The following is a 16,748-nucleotide window of genomic DNA, read 5'->3' as shown; positions in this document are numbered from 1 at the left end:
TTTTTTCAAATCCTCTGTATCTCGAATTTTGGAGGAGTGTGGGGTGGATAAAATTTGATGTTACTTCAGCAACAAAAGTTGCTGATAAACAAAAATTCCATGGATATTCCATGAATATTAAAAGTAAATTCACAAGAGTAGAAGAATACCCTAAAGTAAAAGAATTCATAGAAAAAAAATCATAGAATTAAATGTCAAAATTTCTTACGAAGAAATTTTGCAAGTAGATGATTTCTTGGCCTCTTGCAGAAATCTTGATTAATGTGAAGTTCGCCGATAATGTGAAACAGAGGAATGCTTTACAATTGGGGCGTCGTGAATTGAGCCCGTGAAAAAATTATCTCAAATCCACGTTTTATAACATCGTATTCAAAAGAATCGAAAAACCACATGGATTTATTAAAAATCAGCATGAACAGACCGTTTTTCTCACATATATGTACATAATGTATATTTCGGAGTGAATAATCAGGATCAAACAGTAATAGGGACGTAGATTTTTTATCCTGATTTCAAATAGGGCTGCAATTTGTAGGATTGAAAATCAGGAATCAACCCTGAACCATACATTCTTCAGATTTTTTTTCTTTACTTTTTGTGCTATTTTTATTTGAAGTATATTTTGTATGGGTTAGATCTCCAATGATTGAAGTATATTTTGTATGTGTTGAAGTATATTGTGATATTTAGAGTACTATTTTTGACCTATGGAGCTACTAAGGTTGCTGTTTTTGAATGTTAACTTCAAAGGAGGACTTGTAATTATAATGATAATACTTAATGTTTTCCAGTTAGTTCTAAGCTATTAAATTTTTTTATGCTCATTTATTAAACAAATTAAATTTCGAGAATCATTAAAAGAAGTTCGACAAAAACTTTAGTTCTTATGTGAAATGCTCAGCACTTTTCAGGGAAAATATTAAAAATAACATGTTGCAAGGTAATCATACTTCCGAAGATCTTTTCAATTTTATATGAAAATTCGTTGCTCACCGTACAGAGATAATATTAAAGCAATATTATTAAAAAATTTATTGACTTAAAGAAAGAAAAAAAAAAAAAAACGGTGTAGCTTTTTACAAAAACAAAAGTTGATTTGTATTTCTCACCTCATGAGCAAGTTTTTTATTTATTTATTTTTTTAATCTCGAGCTTTTGATTGGTTTAAGTATTAAAAAGCTTATGAAACTTGCGAATTGAAATAAAAATAAAGTGGATAAGAACATAGATATCAGAAAAAGTGAAAAAAAAAAGTAGGATTTATGAAGGGAAAAAAGAAAGAAACGTGTTTTTGTCTTCTACCGTACAAGTTTTCTATTCATGAGGTTATTAGTAAGGTATTTTTTTATGTTCATGAGTATTTTTGAGGTGTTTTTGTTGTGTATTATCTTTTTTTAGGGAGTTATATTTGTGTCTTTTTAAAAAAATCAAATGAATGTGATGAAAAAAAGCCTTAAAACCCCTCTCCAATGGCAACACTAGTTTGATTTTAGGAAAATCATATAAATGCATATGTTTTTTTTAGCTTACCTTTAAAAACATATGTACTTCCATTTTGAGTGCGAGTCACAGTATCTATTGAGGCATCTTGGCATAAATCTGGAGCATCACTGGTATCAGGTGGAGGGCCGGAAGGTTCTTCATCAGGTGGTGGAACAGGCTTTTCTTTTGAACCTATAATATTGTTGGTTTAAATTTTCACAAAATGTTTAAAGAAAAAGAATAACAAATAATATTTTATGAAGTAAAAGGGAATACTGGTGATTTATTCACTAGTGATAACGATGATTTATTAATTCAGAATAGATTACCATTACTGATTTGCCTTTTTTTCTTCTAAAGATGTGTCTATAAAATCAACTTTTTCCCAACTTACTAAACATATCTAATTTTCTACTTCCTTCCGTCCCGCAGTGGACTGATCGTTAAGACGCGGTTCCCAGCAGATCACCGAAGTGGAGCATCATTGGCTACGGTCACTGAGCGGGTGGGTGACCACTTGGATCAGTCTGCGTGGGGACCGAGGGTGTGCGGTATGGGTCCTCGTTAAACTGTGCTACCGTAAAGTGCTCGACTTCGCCCGCAGGTCGTCGGGCTACCGAAGCAGGGGTGCCCTCCCCTCCGCAGAGGATCAAAATTGTGATGGCATGTCTTCGGATCATCCTCCGGGATGTTTCCCAGACCGTCGCCAATAGCCCGTTGTGCAGCTCTAGTGCGACGTAAATTAACAACAACAACAACTTCCTTCCTCGTATAAACTAACTTGTTAGATATAAAATCTTTTTCTGTATTTGATAGCATAAATTTATGATGAAAATTAAATCTAATCTGAGTTACAAAAGAATTTTTAATTCTTAAGTTAAGCTTTAAATAGAAAAAATTTGTTCTGTCTTTGCACTTATTTTTTTTATTTTCATATTTAAGCAAGCGCATGATAATTAATTCTAATTGTCCTCTCGACAATAAAGCTGGAGAAAAGTAAGTTTTGGAATTCGTTTTTCCCCCCCTAAAGCTGGGTTTCCACCGATCGCAACGGCAACGTAGATCAAAATCTGTTGCTGCGTTGCTTCCTATCTGTTGCCAAAGTTTTTCATACCGGTAATTGGCAACGACTCTGTTTCTTGTCTCGCGCATGCTCAGAAGACTTATCACGCGATACGGTTGCATCATCTCCTGTTTCATTTCATAATTCTTATTTTGTTTGAAAGCGCTAAAGTTCTATTTATTAAAATGGAAAGAGCAAATTTGAAAAAAGTTTATTTTTTAATATGCATTGTATATATTTTTTCATCTTATCTTAATTTTTTTTTTATTTTGTAAATTATATTACATATTTTAAACAGATTTTTTTATTATTAAACTAAACATTTACTTGAATGAAAGATTGTGTTTTGATCATATTATTAAAGATTTCAGCTAATACGAACCTTCTATTTCATTGTGATTTTTTTATAGGGTAATGAAGTTTTTATAAATCAGTTAGGTAAAAATTTTAAATGCTAGGAATAGAATGTAAGATATATGAACCTTTTTAATAATTCCATAATGGTAACAAATCATTACATAATTTAATATCTTTTTCTAAATATGATTCCATAAAGATAAGTGCAATAATTATTATTTTGAATGGAGAATTTACTTTATCTTTGATTTTTATTTACAAATTCGAAATCAGCTTATTGTCTTTCGCAATAGTTTTACAGATGAAATTATGTCTTATCATATACAGTTTAATTTTTGCTAGTACAGTGTTCGGTTCAACAATATCTGCAAGATAGTTCTTTCCACATTCTCTGGAGTGATCAGTTTCTCTTTCTTTTAACATAATGATATGCAGATTACATTTTTCTACCATTTTTTTTTTGGATTATCTGCTGCAAACCATTGATGATATAACCAAATACTTGCATAATCAATACGATTTACTCTTCACATAATCAAATATTTTGCAGACGACAAAAAAACACAATTTATTTTCTGGGTGAATCGCTCAATTTTTTTTAGTGCCAAAGCAGCTATTTAAATTTTAACTTAAAAAGTTAATTTAAATTTTAACTTACTCCTTTCAAAAAGACTGTCTCCTCAAATCCATCTTTGGGTCTTGTTAGACTGATATTTGATAATCCAATAATAAATGGATTTGAATAAAAACACTGTAGAAAAATTAGGTAAATAATTTTATGATTTTTTTCTTATTGCGTGAAAATAAAAGGAAAACACTGCTACAGTAATTAATAATTTGATTGTTAGAGAACCCATTCTACAGCAAAATAATCGTAATTGCTTAAATCAAAAAAATAGATGAGGTTATGCTTTGAAAGCCTGAGAACGAGAATTCCAATTGCTTAGAACACAAGTTTTAAAATATTCTGACACATTCCTTAAAAAAAATGTAGGTGAGCAAGCACACAATATTGTTTAAAGATCATGATAAATTTCAAATGCTTCTTCTATTTTACATTTTCATTAACTTATCGGATGAAACAAGTTAAAACAAATCTGATTTTAAATTTAAAGTAGTTTCAAAACACGATTTTTATTTCTTACAATTAATTATCTGAAATTTATAAAGATATTGCATTAATATATGACTAATGAAGTTTCGATCACTTATAAAAATGCGAAAGCTGTCGAGCGTTCTACGCCCTCTTCATGAGAACGGACTCTTCAATTTTATGAAGGAGCTCTTCATTTTTATGAAACGAAGACTTGTCTTAAACGAATTAATTTCATTTCAGTTTTGAGTACGAAAAATTGTAAGAAAAATCTGTATCCATAAAAATTATAAATTTACTTCTTATTGTTAAAAGTAAAATCCTCAGTATTACGTTTCGTGTTTTAATGTAATAGCAAAAATTTTTAATGCATCACAAATATTTTTGATATGACCAACTCAAAGATGACAAGTTTTATACTTCTTGTATAATTTCAAATCGAGTTTAATTATGAAAAATTGTCATTTAGTTATTAAACCAATAAATAATTTAAAAAATAAGTGTACATAGCCCACCATAACATGGTTTTTGGCAAAAATATTTTGCATTTTTCTGAATTTCAATAGGTACCTTCTTCCTGTAAGCTCTTCAGTTATAGACTGAGCTGGAGTAAACTAACCAGTGAAGGAACACTTAAGCTTCGCTTGCCTTTTAAAAAATCATATTAATTTCAAAATTCGTAATTTTAGTTAAATGACAGTGTCAACATATTTGTTACCAATTGCAAATTATGTAAAAAAATTGTAGAGAACTTACATAATATTGTTTCAAAGTTTTGGAGGTTCAAATAACAAGTAGTAAGAAGACCAAGTGAAGGAACAGCTCTTACCAGTAAATGAACACCCAGTAAAGGAACACTTAATTTTGGTTATTTTTTAATGCTCTTTATGAATTTATAAGCCATACAAGTATTTAAAAACAAGCCTATTCTTGAAATTATAACATATGAATATTTGGAAAATGGTAACTTTTTTTTTGTAATCATGAATTGAAAATTAAAGTGTCAACATATTAACACATACTGTTCATTCACTGGGAAATCTACGCCCAGTAAAGGAACATGCCTGTTCCCTCACTGGTTAGAAGTTGTTCTTCGTATTTTTGACATACTTTTGATGCGGAACATCATTAAAGGTACAAGAAAATTAAAGTTTATCTTTTATTTCAATTAACTTAGAAAAAAAAGCCAGTAAAGGAACACTTGCTCGTTCACTGGTTTTTCATCGTTTGGTGATCCAGTGAATAAACACCCCCTTATCTCAGTACTTTATTATGCTATGATGCTTAAAAAAAATTAAACGTAACTTCAGTAACTATATTTTGAATTCTTTTTCACACAGTGAGAAAAATAAAGCTATTACATGCAATTAATTCCATTTCAAACATATAAATACAAACACTCACCTTACAATTTTTTCAAAGAAACAAGGTGTTGCAGAGATAATAACAAATTCAAAATTTTTTCCAGAGAAGTCTATTTGACCAGGTAATCCGAAACATTGCTAGATGACTTCCTATTGTTTGGCAGTAAGCTATTGTTGCCAATCAATCTAAAGAAAAACTTTCAAATTCTTATTTTTAATCGACATATATGAAATGTTCCTTCACTGGGTAGTGTTCCTTCACTGGTTGGTTTACCCTATTTAGTTTTGTATTTGCGTTGCATTGTTTAAGCAGATCTAATTTCAAATTAATTGAAATATATTCTAAAAGAACACATTTCAATAATTTAGGGTGATAGAAAGTGAGTTTACAATTTGAAAAATGTAGCAGTGTAGCGGCTCATATTCATAATATTTATTTTAGGTTTCGTTTTAATCTTTGTTTACATACTGTTAGAAACTGTATAGCTTTATTTTTTTATCATTGGCAATAATGCAAAATTATTATGTGTTATAAAACGTCTTTAAATATAATATCGCACGTTCCTAAATCCGGTAGTAGTTTATACACATATATCTATAATTTTTACTAAACACTTTTAAATATTCCTTTTATTAAAAATTTACTTTAGATGAGTAATAAGCTTATAAAACCTGAAACTGCTTTTGAAAAAGAATGATCGTTATAATAGTAACACTTTTTGAAATATGGTTTTAAAATCGTATTATCGGATGCAAAAATGAGATTATTATTGAACGACAATTGGAGGTAGAAATTTCTAACTGAGGACTCACATCCAAAGTTGCTCATCCTTGCTCTTTATATCTTTGCTTTTTAGTTTTTAAAATGAAATCAAGCCATAAGATTTTAGTACATATAGAAAAAATACGTTAAGATACATATTAGGAAGATAAAAAGTCTTATACTTTGTTCAGATATAACTTATTAGATAACTTTATAAGGGTTTATTAAGAGTACATAAATAAATGTTCATGAATTGTAGTAATTTAAAGGATTGTTTAAAAAATCATAATTTGAAGAAGTATTTAATAAGCAATAAATTGTTAGATATTTATCTAATTCCAAAAATAAAATGATCGGACAAATAGTATTATTGAAACTAAAACGTTTCAATCGAGAATAATTTGAGAGAGTGGAATTAAAAGAGAAGAGGAATTATTAATTATATAAGTTAATTCCACCCAGATTACCTATTGCATGCAGATAACCTCACAGTTCTAAATAAAATCTTGATTTGGATTAACAAATAATGATTTTTCTTACCATATAATGCTTGGATTGCTTTTGTATCATCAATATTTAGCTTAAATGATGAATCATATCCTCTGTAATATGGAGCCATTAAAGCTTTCTTCTCATCCGAATGTGATAGACCAAGGGAATGTCCAAATTCGTGTGCTGCTACTTGGAACATGTTAGTACCTGTAAACAGGTTTTGAAAAAATCTTATTACACTGAATCATTCTATCAGTTTTTATCGAGCTACTTTTGTATTTTTTTTTTTTTTTTTGCCTGTGGAATAAAATTGAAAGAAAAAACGTTCCAAAATTGTAAAAAATAAAATTTCTCTTTAATTTTGTTCGTTATTATCATCAAAATGTTAGAAAGATAATTAAAAAAGAAAAAAATTAAACGAAATAAAAATTATACACAATATTTTCACATATATTGGACATGTTAATGGATTACAGTAATTTTTGTTCAAATTACATCAAAATAAATCAAATGACATAATTTCCAACATAAATATAATATACTAATACAACAATTTTGTTATTTATAGCAATTGTCATGAATTCATTTCCTTCTGATTCCTTTGAATTTCCAACTAATTTCAAGAATCCGACAAATGGCACGAAACTGCCGAACTTTTCGTGGAAAAATTTTCAATAAAAGTATCGCCATTTATTGAGAAAATGGCAAATAACATATTATGCATTGGACGAACTGAGTTCGGGCTTCACGGAATTGAAGCACTGATTTTTCTCTAGCCCGAACTCAGGTCGGGCATTCCGAAATTGGCGTATTTGCGTTGCGCGGACTTAGTTCGGGCGTCACATGCTAGGGATTAAAATTATAAGTTTATTAACTTGCATATCGATTACTAAATGCGCAAATGTTGTAAATGAAATTTATATTTTGCAATTGAAGTTTAATAAATGCAGCTGAGAAACAACCCAGCACACTTCTAACATCTAATTTTATGAACTAATTTCCAAACTGTTTCTTAAATGCTTGGGAAAAATATTTGTATAATGTCAGCAGAGTATAAATTACACTGGTCATTTATAAAAAAAAAAATTGATCCTGCCTTATTCGAGTGTGGGGATTTCAATTCTGAAATTAGTTTTCCTTCTAAAGCTACAGATTTTTTTAAAATGACATTTTCAGTTTATTATTTTTTTTGTCGAAACGTACATATTTAAAAACGTTATATGTAACTGAGTGTTGCGTAAATTTAGCGACAGACTTCTAGAAGAGTTAGGGCATATCATCAGGATTAAAATTGCGTGCATGAAAATGTCATTGTACTCGGCTAGGTGTGATTCCTATTATGACCCGTTCTAAAACACACAAGGAAATAGTTCTTAAAAGGAAACCACCCCTAGCGGCTTATGATGACATTTCCGGGCTTGGGTGCACTTTTGATCCTGATGATGTGCTCTAGCTCCCCGAAATGTTTTGTCAAATCATTTATGTGATCCCCTGTTATTTATGATGTTTTTAAACTTGAGCAATCCGTCAAAAAATTCACAGAAAATGTCATTTAAAAAAAAAATAAAAATAAACTGCCGCTTGGTATCAGAAACCGATTTCAAATTTGAAATCAGCGATTCCAAAGTATATAATATTCGTTAAAATAATCCCTTTCAGCAGAAAAAAAATATTACCCGTGTTTTTCAAAGTACTGCGGTATTTAATGTGAGTTTGTCATTTACAGCATTTGCACAAATTGCGCTAGATGCATTATTTCTAGTTGTTCTGATATTAAGAAAAATCACAACAAACAAATAGTTAGTTATTTAATTTAGTAGTATGAATTTGAAAATACACTATCTGACTAAAAGTATCCGAACACCCAGTGGTACGAAATCGAAGAGTCCTGAGACATTTATTAATATCATGTTGGTCCTCTTTTTACATCCATAACAAAGCCTGTATAAGTCTGGGGAGTTCGGTGGCTATAGAAACTAACTTTCAAGTGTCCATCACAGCTGAAGTGAGCAATGGTAGTGAGAATGGTCAATTTAACTGGCTACGTAATCTGCGTTTTAATAGACAACTATTCAAATTTTTATTTTGTGACGCAGCTAAGTTAACTGTTAACCGATAACCCAAAGCGCAAAATGTCCTCATAAAAGCCTTTTTTTTTGCTCTGAATATAAACAAAAGCCTGCTCTGAAGTGTTCTAAGATGTTTTCCCTTTCTCTAATATCCACAAAATAAAGCTTGTTACGTAATAGAATCAGTTGAACCTTTTACCTTGGTTCGGATATTTCCTTACTTATGAGGCATACATAAACAATCAAACCAAAAGTTAAGAATATCCGCCCCGTTCGCATCGTGTATTCATTCCAAAGGTGCTGCATGGATCTTAAAAGGATGATCCTACTTTTGAGCATCTACTTCCGTCAAACTATAGCTTTGATGTTATGATGACAGAGCAGTTATATTGCTGGAAGAAAAATGCGGTTTCTACGAAATATTACCATAGAGTTGGAACATTGCTCATAAAGTTCACATACATCTCAGAGTTCACGTTTCCAAAACCAGGAACTTAGGGACCCGGGTCAAATTATGAAAAACACTCCCACGCCATGATGATGTTTTTGTTGTGTGTCCGAATACCTTTGGCTAGATAATATATATATATATATATATATATATATATATATATATGTATTGAGAATTCATATTTTAATAAGTCATCAGCAATTAGCAATCAGCAGCTGTTACACTTAATATAATGTAAATTCCATATTATAATTCTGTTTTGCAATGACATATTTTTATGGGGGTAATATTTATATATTTAAGGGTTCTGATTGCTGCTTACACAAATGAAAAATGAATAAAATGCTTAACTCTTATCACTAAATTATTTTAGTTAATATTTTTGATTCTACATATGAATATACTTGTTAACTGTGAGAATTATTATAAAAACTGACAAATTTGATTTGAATTTAAAATTTTTAGTTCCGATTCTTTACTTGTAACGATATTAAATTAAGATATTAAATTAAAAACTATTTGCAATGTGGTTAAATCTGACGAGAATAGACAGATTAATCACCTTTTTTGCAAATCATATCAAGATGCGTCCGTCTGCCAAATGTAAATGTCTACCAAAAATCTAATTTTATCAGTATTATTTTCTGATTTTCCACAATTATAGATAAAAAATATATTGAATTTATAAAAACGAAGCATTTAATTTTCAAAAGTCATACCGGATCTTTCATCAATTGTCCATTTTTCTTCATCATCAAAATGGGCATCTCCACCAAATTGTGGAAAAAAAGCATGGGCTAATGTCTTTCCCGGGCCATCAAAAGGATCTCCATCTCCATGTTCTTTTTCTTCGAAACGAATATCAATATTGACACGACCCCGTTTTCTTTCCTCAAATGAAAGTGTTGTAACATCTCCCCATATCTTAAAATATTAAAAACAATCCAAGTTGAATAACATTCTTCTTGAAGTATGTGTTCAAGATACAGATGGTGAATAATTTAAAAGTATACAAATATATTAATACAAAATATATCATCTAATCATATAATAGATAAAGCCACTTTTATCAAAAGTTATATTTTTTTTTAGTTTTTAACAGGTACATTACAAGTTGTTATTTTAAGCTTTTATTCAACTTCCCTGAAAAGCTCCTTCCAACTTAATATTCCGTTTTAACGACTTGTGGGGATAGCAGACCTGCCAACTTTTAATCCCTTCCATTATCATTTTTCCCAGTGGTATTAAAATGGAATTAAAACTTCAATTTCAAGCAAACAGATGCGTTGTATTTGAAAAAAATTAAGTTCACAACCATGATAGCAACGCATATTAATATATAAGCTTAATTTTTGTAAGAATAGTGGTGATCAAAATAATTTAAAAATTAAATTTATAAAAGAAAAAATAGTATATATTTACTACCACTTTAAATATGAAAATAAAATCTCCCGCAAAATGCGGGAGAGTTGGCAGGTATGGGATAGTTGTTATCGACAATGTCAATCTTCATCGATGTAGAGGTACACCAACACAGAATCGAGTTAACATTTCTTATATACTAGTGATTTGGAATTGTATTTTTGTAGTGGTAGACACACTATAGTACTCCCCCACCAGAATTATATCTGTGCGAGAATCCGATGAATGTGGGGAGAGTAGATATCGACAATGCCAACCTTCATCTATGAAAAGGTACTCCACCACAGAATCGAGTTAACATGTCTTATATACTAGGGAATTGGAATTATATTTTTGTAGTGGTAAATACACTACAGTTTTTAACAGTTTAGTAATTTTTTTTCAAATACTACAGAATGAGATAAAAAAGAAATAGGTTTTCCTCGTCTTCATTAGTGTCCAGATATGCATTGTAATTTTTGATCCTTTAAAAAAAAAATTAAATTCTTAAACAAATTAATACCGCATTAAATTGCTTAAATTTAATTACCCTTTGTTTTGTTGTTTAGTTGTTTGTATTGCAATTATTTCATTAACAAGTTTGAAATTAAGATCACAAAATCAGTTAAATATTAAAAAAAAAAAAGTTTTCTTTTCTAAATGTATACGTTAATAGTAGAATAATTCGCCACAAATAAACCTTTTCTATATTCGAGTTTTTATCGTGCGATAAATTTTAGCAGAGAAATCAGTTACTATAAGAGATAACTGTAAATGTTCTTATGGATATCTTTTTAGATTACTATTATTTTTTATTTTAAATTTTAGAATCAATCAAGCAATTAATTTCTTTTGCTTCTTTGCTCTTTTTTCCTTATCATTATTCCAGAAGCATATAATTAAATGAATTTTTATACCGGTTTTTATAATTGTAATATATAAAACAGTTCAGTTTACCTTAAAGGCTCTTGCTATTTCTTTATCAACTTTGAGTTTATCTTTTAGCCTGGTCGGGTATTTGGAAATTCGATATGTAAGTTGTGATACTCTCCATTTGCTACCTAGAATTTTTAGAAGGAAAAACAATATTAATACAAAAGAAAAAAAATTAAAATTAACTACTGATTTTACTGTATAAAACAATGGTTTAGTTAAGAATGAGTTTGAATCTATTTATGAAACTTTCATAAAAATCAGATCTTTAAAAGACTTTCTTAACCAATAATTTTAATCCAAGATTTCTTAAAAACTTCGGATCCAAATTTAAACAAAAATGGAAATTTCCACGTGGAGATAGCTGATCTACTTGTAAATCAAAACTGTTTAAAACTGTAAAAATATTAATATTCCTGTATTAATAAGATATTTTTGTTCTATGTGATAATAATGTCCATCTCTTCAAGATTCATCTCCCCCTAGAAGTTAATAACAATAATTTGGTAAGTCATAATACAATTTATAACAATGAAAGCAAAAATTTATACTTCAAGCTCTCGTTGTTCTTTGACTTTATCATTATCTTGCTGAGTGGGAAATGATTAATTTTTATTCGCAACTTTTCCTTCCTATTTCACTTATTTTCATCACTTATATTCATATTATTTCCTTCATATTTACAAAGCATTTTTATTGTCATTAAATTGTTTAAAATTATTTTAAATATATATTTATTAAAGCTGTTATAAAAAAGCAAATACCTTATGCATTTGCAATTACCTATATTCTTTGACAAGATAATATCAGTCTCAAGGTTAAGCGAATTTTTCACTTTCCACATTGTCCCCAATCCGTTATCATGGTTTCGGCAAAACTATTAATATTTTGCGTTTTGTTTAGAATTTGGGATAGGATAGCGTGGGAAAAAGTTAGATTTGCCAAAATTATAGCAACGGAGAGGGGAAACATGAGAAGAGTGGAGAAATCGTGTTACCTTGAGACGCCTATTCCAATTAAAAATAGTATAATTATTCAGTACAAGACATTAAAAGAAACACTAGAGATGAAAGAATTCGAATACGGCAAATTATTTGTTTCAAACAGGCAAGGAAGTTACTCGTATCTTGAAGCAACCGAAAATTCATCTTTTTCTCTTGGCATGTTAAATTTCAGCTTGAGTGCCTAGTGGCACTTAAAGTAATTTAGTTGAAAGTGGAATCGTTATGATAATATTTTACCATATGAACTCTTCCTCGTCAAATTTAAATAAGTTACAATTCGATCTATGCATTTTATTGCCGGTAGTGGATTCGCAACTTTGATTTTCACAAAACTTCTTAAAACATTGATTTACTTTGACGTGAAACTATTTCACTGCTTCATCACTGATTGTGCAGTGAAAACAATTTTACAACTTTTTTTTTCAATTACAGTATTTTTGAACTTAAATACTGTTTTGTTTATTTTCATTTACTTGAAAATGAAAACTTGTGTAATTACATTTTTGGAAAATTTTTATTTCGGTATATGAGAACATGGATTTGATTTAAGGCGAGAATTTTTCCTTAATTTATTTGAACAAGTCTTAGACAAACTAACCGGTTTACAGTCGTAGAATCAGAGGAATATTTGAGAGATATTATATATCCTATAATGTTCAAAGTTGCTTTTCTTAAGTTTACTGAAATATGTTCGTTATTATAGATTCTAAGAATAAACATTTGACACAAATGTCGTAATTTAATATGCTGAAAAATTGGAAGGAAAAAATGGCACCATGTTTTCAGGTACAATCAATTTATTTTAACTTTACTTTTACTTTCTGTTCAATGAAGATCTGAAAATGTATTGGCATTGAATTTTCCAACACTTTTTTTTATTATTTTTCTTGAAAACAGAATTTAATGTATAATTTTAATCCTATAAATTTAAGGTAGGCAATGTCTTTGTTATGCAAAACATGATACGTGAAGAAATTACTCAAACTATAAGTAACAGAAATTTATCATCGATAATTTGATTGATTCATCTCCGTGTCCATAACCATAAACAACCATAAACTTTTCTCGCCTTAATTTCGATATTAACACGTTAAGCGCCGCGTCAGCCTTCGGTGGCTGACACTGGGCTTTCCATTTAGGCCACGTCAACCACCGGTGGCTGACACTGAAATTACATTTAGGCCGCGTCAACCACCGGTGGCTGACACTGAAATTACATTTAGGCCGTGTCAACCACCGGTGGTTGACACTGAAATTACATTTAGGCAGCGTCAATAAACGGTGATTGACACTGAAATTACATTTAGGCTGCGTCAGCCACCGGTGGCTGACACTGAAATTACATTTAGGCTGCGTCTGACACCGCTTGCTGACACTGACCTTTCACATAGGCTGCGAAAAACAGCTGGCTGACAGCGTATAACATGATATAGAACTATAAAATTTACACTCTTTTATGGAGTTGCAGAAGATTTTTCAAAATTTACTTAATTATTGTGATTCTTGGTTTAATAAATTCAATTTAGTAGATTTTTATCCCGCACAATTTTTAGACAATTCGTAGGCATATATAATTCACCCCTTTTTTCAGATATGTCATTCTAAATCTTTTATAAACTAGCAAAATCTGTCTATGTTTGCAAATTTAGTTTGTAGTTATTTACCGTGTGGCCAGACGAGCAAGTCATGTAAAATTAGCGTGGTATTCAACGTGTTAAGGAGACTCTAACCAAGATTTATCTACAACCGAGGATAATTTATGTTTGAATCCACAAATCAGCTATTTCTCAGGTTTGGATCTCAATCACATACGTCAGATGTAGTAACTGTATTAGTATAAGTACACCGAGAATAAAAATGTGAACAAAACTACCAAACTTAGGTAAATTTATAGTGTTTCTGGTTATATGGGAACACCAGAAAGCTCGGTAATTTTTGCCGAAGCCCTTTGGTAATGATTTTGATAAAATTAACAATAAAATATAGTTTAATAATATAAGATAAAATTTGGTAATTTTATCATACTACCAGGTTTATTTCTCCGAGTACAAAATAATTTTACAGCTTGGCCATTTCATTGAGCCAAAAGGTATACTGCCTTTATTCGCTTGGTTTTTTTTCTTCGTATTTTCTTCTCCATATCTCGTAAACATGTTCTTTCGTTATCTGAAAAGCTATACTTTATAACATGTTTTATCATATTCCTGATGTTTATAAATTTAAAAATCTAAATCTTTGATCGATTTATTTAAAAGAGGCTTTGTATTAGTTAAAAAGTTATTTTTATGAATATAGTGTCCTCTGCATATTTTTATGAAAATAATTAATAAATTATAATTTAATGAATTTTCATAATGCATATCATATCAACATTCTGAAAAGGTATCATATTATTGAACTTATATTATCAGCTAGATCAAACTGAAATTCTTCTAAAACCTAATATAACTCTATAAGTTCTTTTTAAAATCTGCAAAGATGGATTAAAACTAATTCAAAATACTTTACATGAGAACGACTTGATACTAAATTGCTAGTAAAAGTATTCTTACAAAATATATTTTAAAAATGATAATCGAATGGGGATTTTTTTATTATTTGTTAATTATTCTTGTACAATTTATTTAATCATCCTTTAGATTAATGGTTTTTTAGTTGTTTAATATTATTTCTTATCATCAAACGGTGAAGATTTCCACCGGAAGAAACTGACGTAGTGTAGCTTCCTGCCATCTTTAATAAAAGTGTAAAAACGATGCTAAGAAAAGATTTTGAAACAGCTCTTCCTTGTCTTACGATAAAAATTCATAACTTGAAGCAATTATAAAATATATTTGTAGCAATGTTGTTTTAAAATTAATATTTTAAAAAGAAATGAAAAAACGTTAAATATTTATAAAAAGCTAATTTATATGGTATATAAAAGTTTGAAGAATAAAAATATTTAAAATTTAACAATGTATCAAAGTTTAAAGTAATTACTTTAGTTAGTTAAGTTTAACATTCAAAGGTTTAGTTCAAATTTTTTTGTTTTATATAGTTTGGTAATAGAGCGTAATAGGCAATATTTGAAAAAATCTAGTCTAGCTTGAATAAAAAATATGTTGGAAATCTAAAGTTGATTTTCTGATGATCTTTTAAAGGACCTGAAAAATAAGCTATTTTTTTAATTTCATCGTTTTCTGCTCAAACGGATAGAAAATATGCCTGTTTAGGAAACAAGAGGAAAATATATATTTTCTTCAAAAAACGGTAAGAATTTTCATTCTAAAATTGTGGTGAAGTAACCAGCAACAGTCTGCCCATCCAAGTAACTGTAAAGTTCACGATAAATTTTTTTTTACTATTACGGTTTTGGTTTACTATTACTATTACGGTACGGTTACGGTTACCGTTTACAACTAGTATGGTTTAAAAAAATGGATACAAAACTATATGTTTTTTTAACCATTTACAACTAGTATGGCTTCAAAACCGAAAAATAACTATCCGAGCATTGGAGATAGTTAAGCAGTTTTATGGTGCTGCCATCTATAAGTGAATGAGTGTATCGTATTCTAATATAGTCCATGGTCCCAAATAGGGGAATGCAGGACAATTAAAACTCTTCACACGTTGAAAGGAATAGAAGGAATATTGTGGTGTCAACGCTTAAACCCTCGATCTGTCGGTCATGAAATTGACATATTAGTCCTCTCTGCTGTATGTACCGATTTGCAAGGAACTAAGTGGCATCATTAGGTGAGCCTAGTTATAGTGTGATAAAATTCTGGTTGTTGAACTGTATTAGATGAAAACAGTTAATAAATAGTTTTTTTTCACAGTCAGCAGTTTGAATATCATTTTATTTATGGTTATTGGACTGTTTTGTTTGAATATGGTAAAATATCAATTAAATAGATTGTTGCTTGACCCTTTTTTCAGAGAGATTTCCAGTAGTGTAAGACATAGATAAGTAAGAACAGACTCTCTGCCTGAAAAGGATTGATTTTTCTAAGCAGGACATATATATATATCCTCCTTTATATTAGTAAGATAAATTCGATGTACCAGAATTCTTTTATACGATGTATTGTTTTATGCGTCTTTTTATCAAAGCAAAGTTACATGGAACAAAAATCAGCCTGAATATATTATTCAGCTCAGTATTTTTGTCGAAATTTTTTTGAATTTTAAATTTATCTAAGAAATATTTTTGTTTATAAGTTTCAATGTACGAAATTGTAAAATAAGCAATTGGTAAAGAAACTGAGTTAAATAAGCGTGTGCGTCATAA

The 16,748-nt window shown here is 29.6% G+C and overlaps 1 protein-coding gene across 1 annotated transcript in view; it reads right to left on the bottom strand.

Moving 5' to 3' along the window:
* Nucleotides 1–16,748, bottom strand: part of LOC107450091 (stromelysin-3) — a 63,665-nt gene that overhangs the window by 8,372 nt on the left and 38,545 nt on the right. Inside the window, exons 4-7 of the mRNA XM_016065801.4 lie at nt 11,493–11,596; nt 9,854–10,058; nt 6,663–6,821; nt 1,531–1,674 (exon numbers count right to left, since the gene is read on the bottom strand). Coding sequence (XP_015921287.1) covers nt 1,531–1,674; nt 6,663–6,821; nt 9,854–10,058; nt 11,493–11,596 — 612 coding nt within the window. The remainder of the gene's footprint in view (nt 1–1,530; nt 1,675–6,662; nt 6,822–9,853; nt 10,059–11,492; nt 11,597–16,748) is intronic.

Source organism: Parasteatoda tepidariorum, chromosome 11 (assembly GCF_982258835.1).
Source record: "Parasteatoda tepidariorum strain Cologne lab strain chromosome 11, Ptep-v5.0, whole genome shotgun sequence".
NCBI lineage: Eukaryota > Metazoa > Arthropoda > Arachnida > Araneae > Theridiidae > Parasteatoda > Parasteatoda tepidariorum.
Note: the sequence above shows the minus strand (reverse complement) of the source record. Positions and strands in the feature narration are given on the sequence as shown.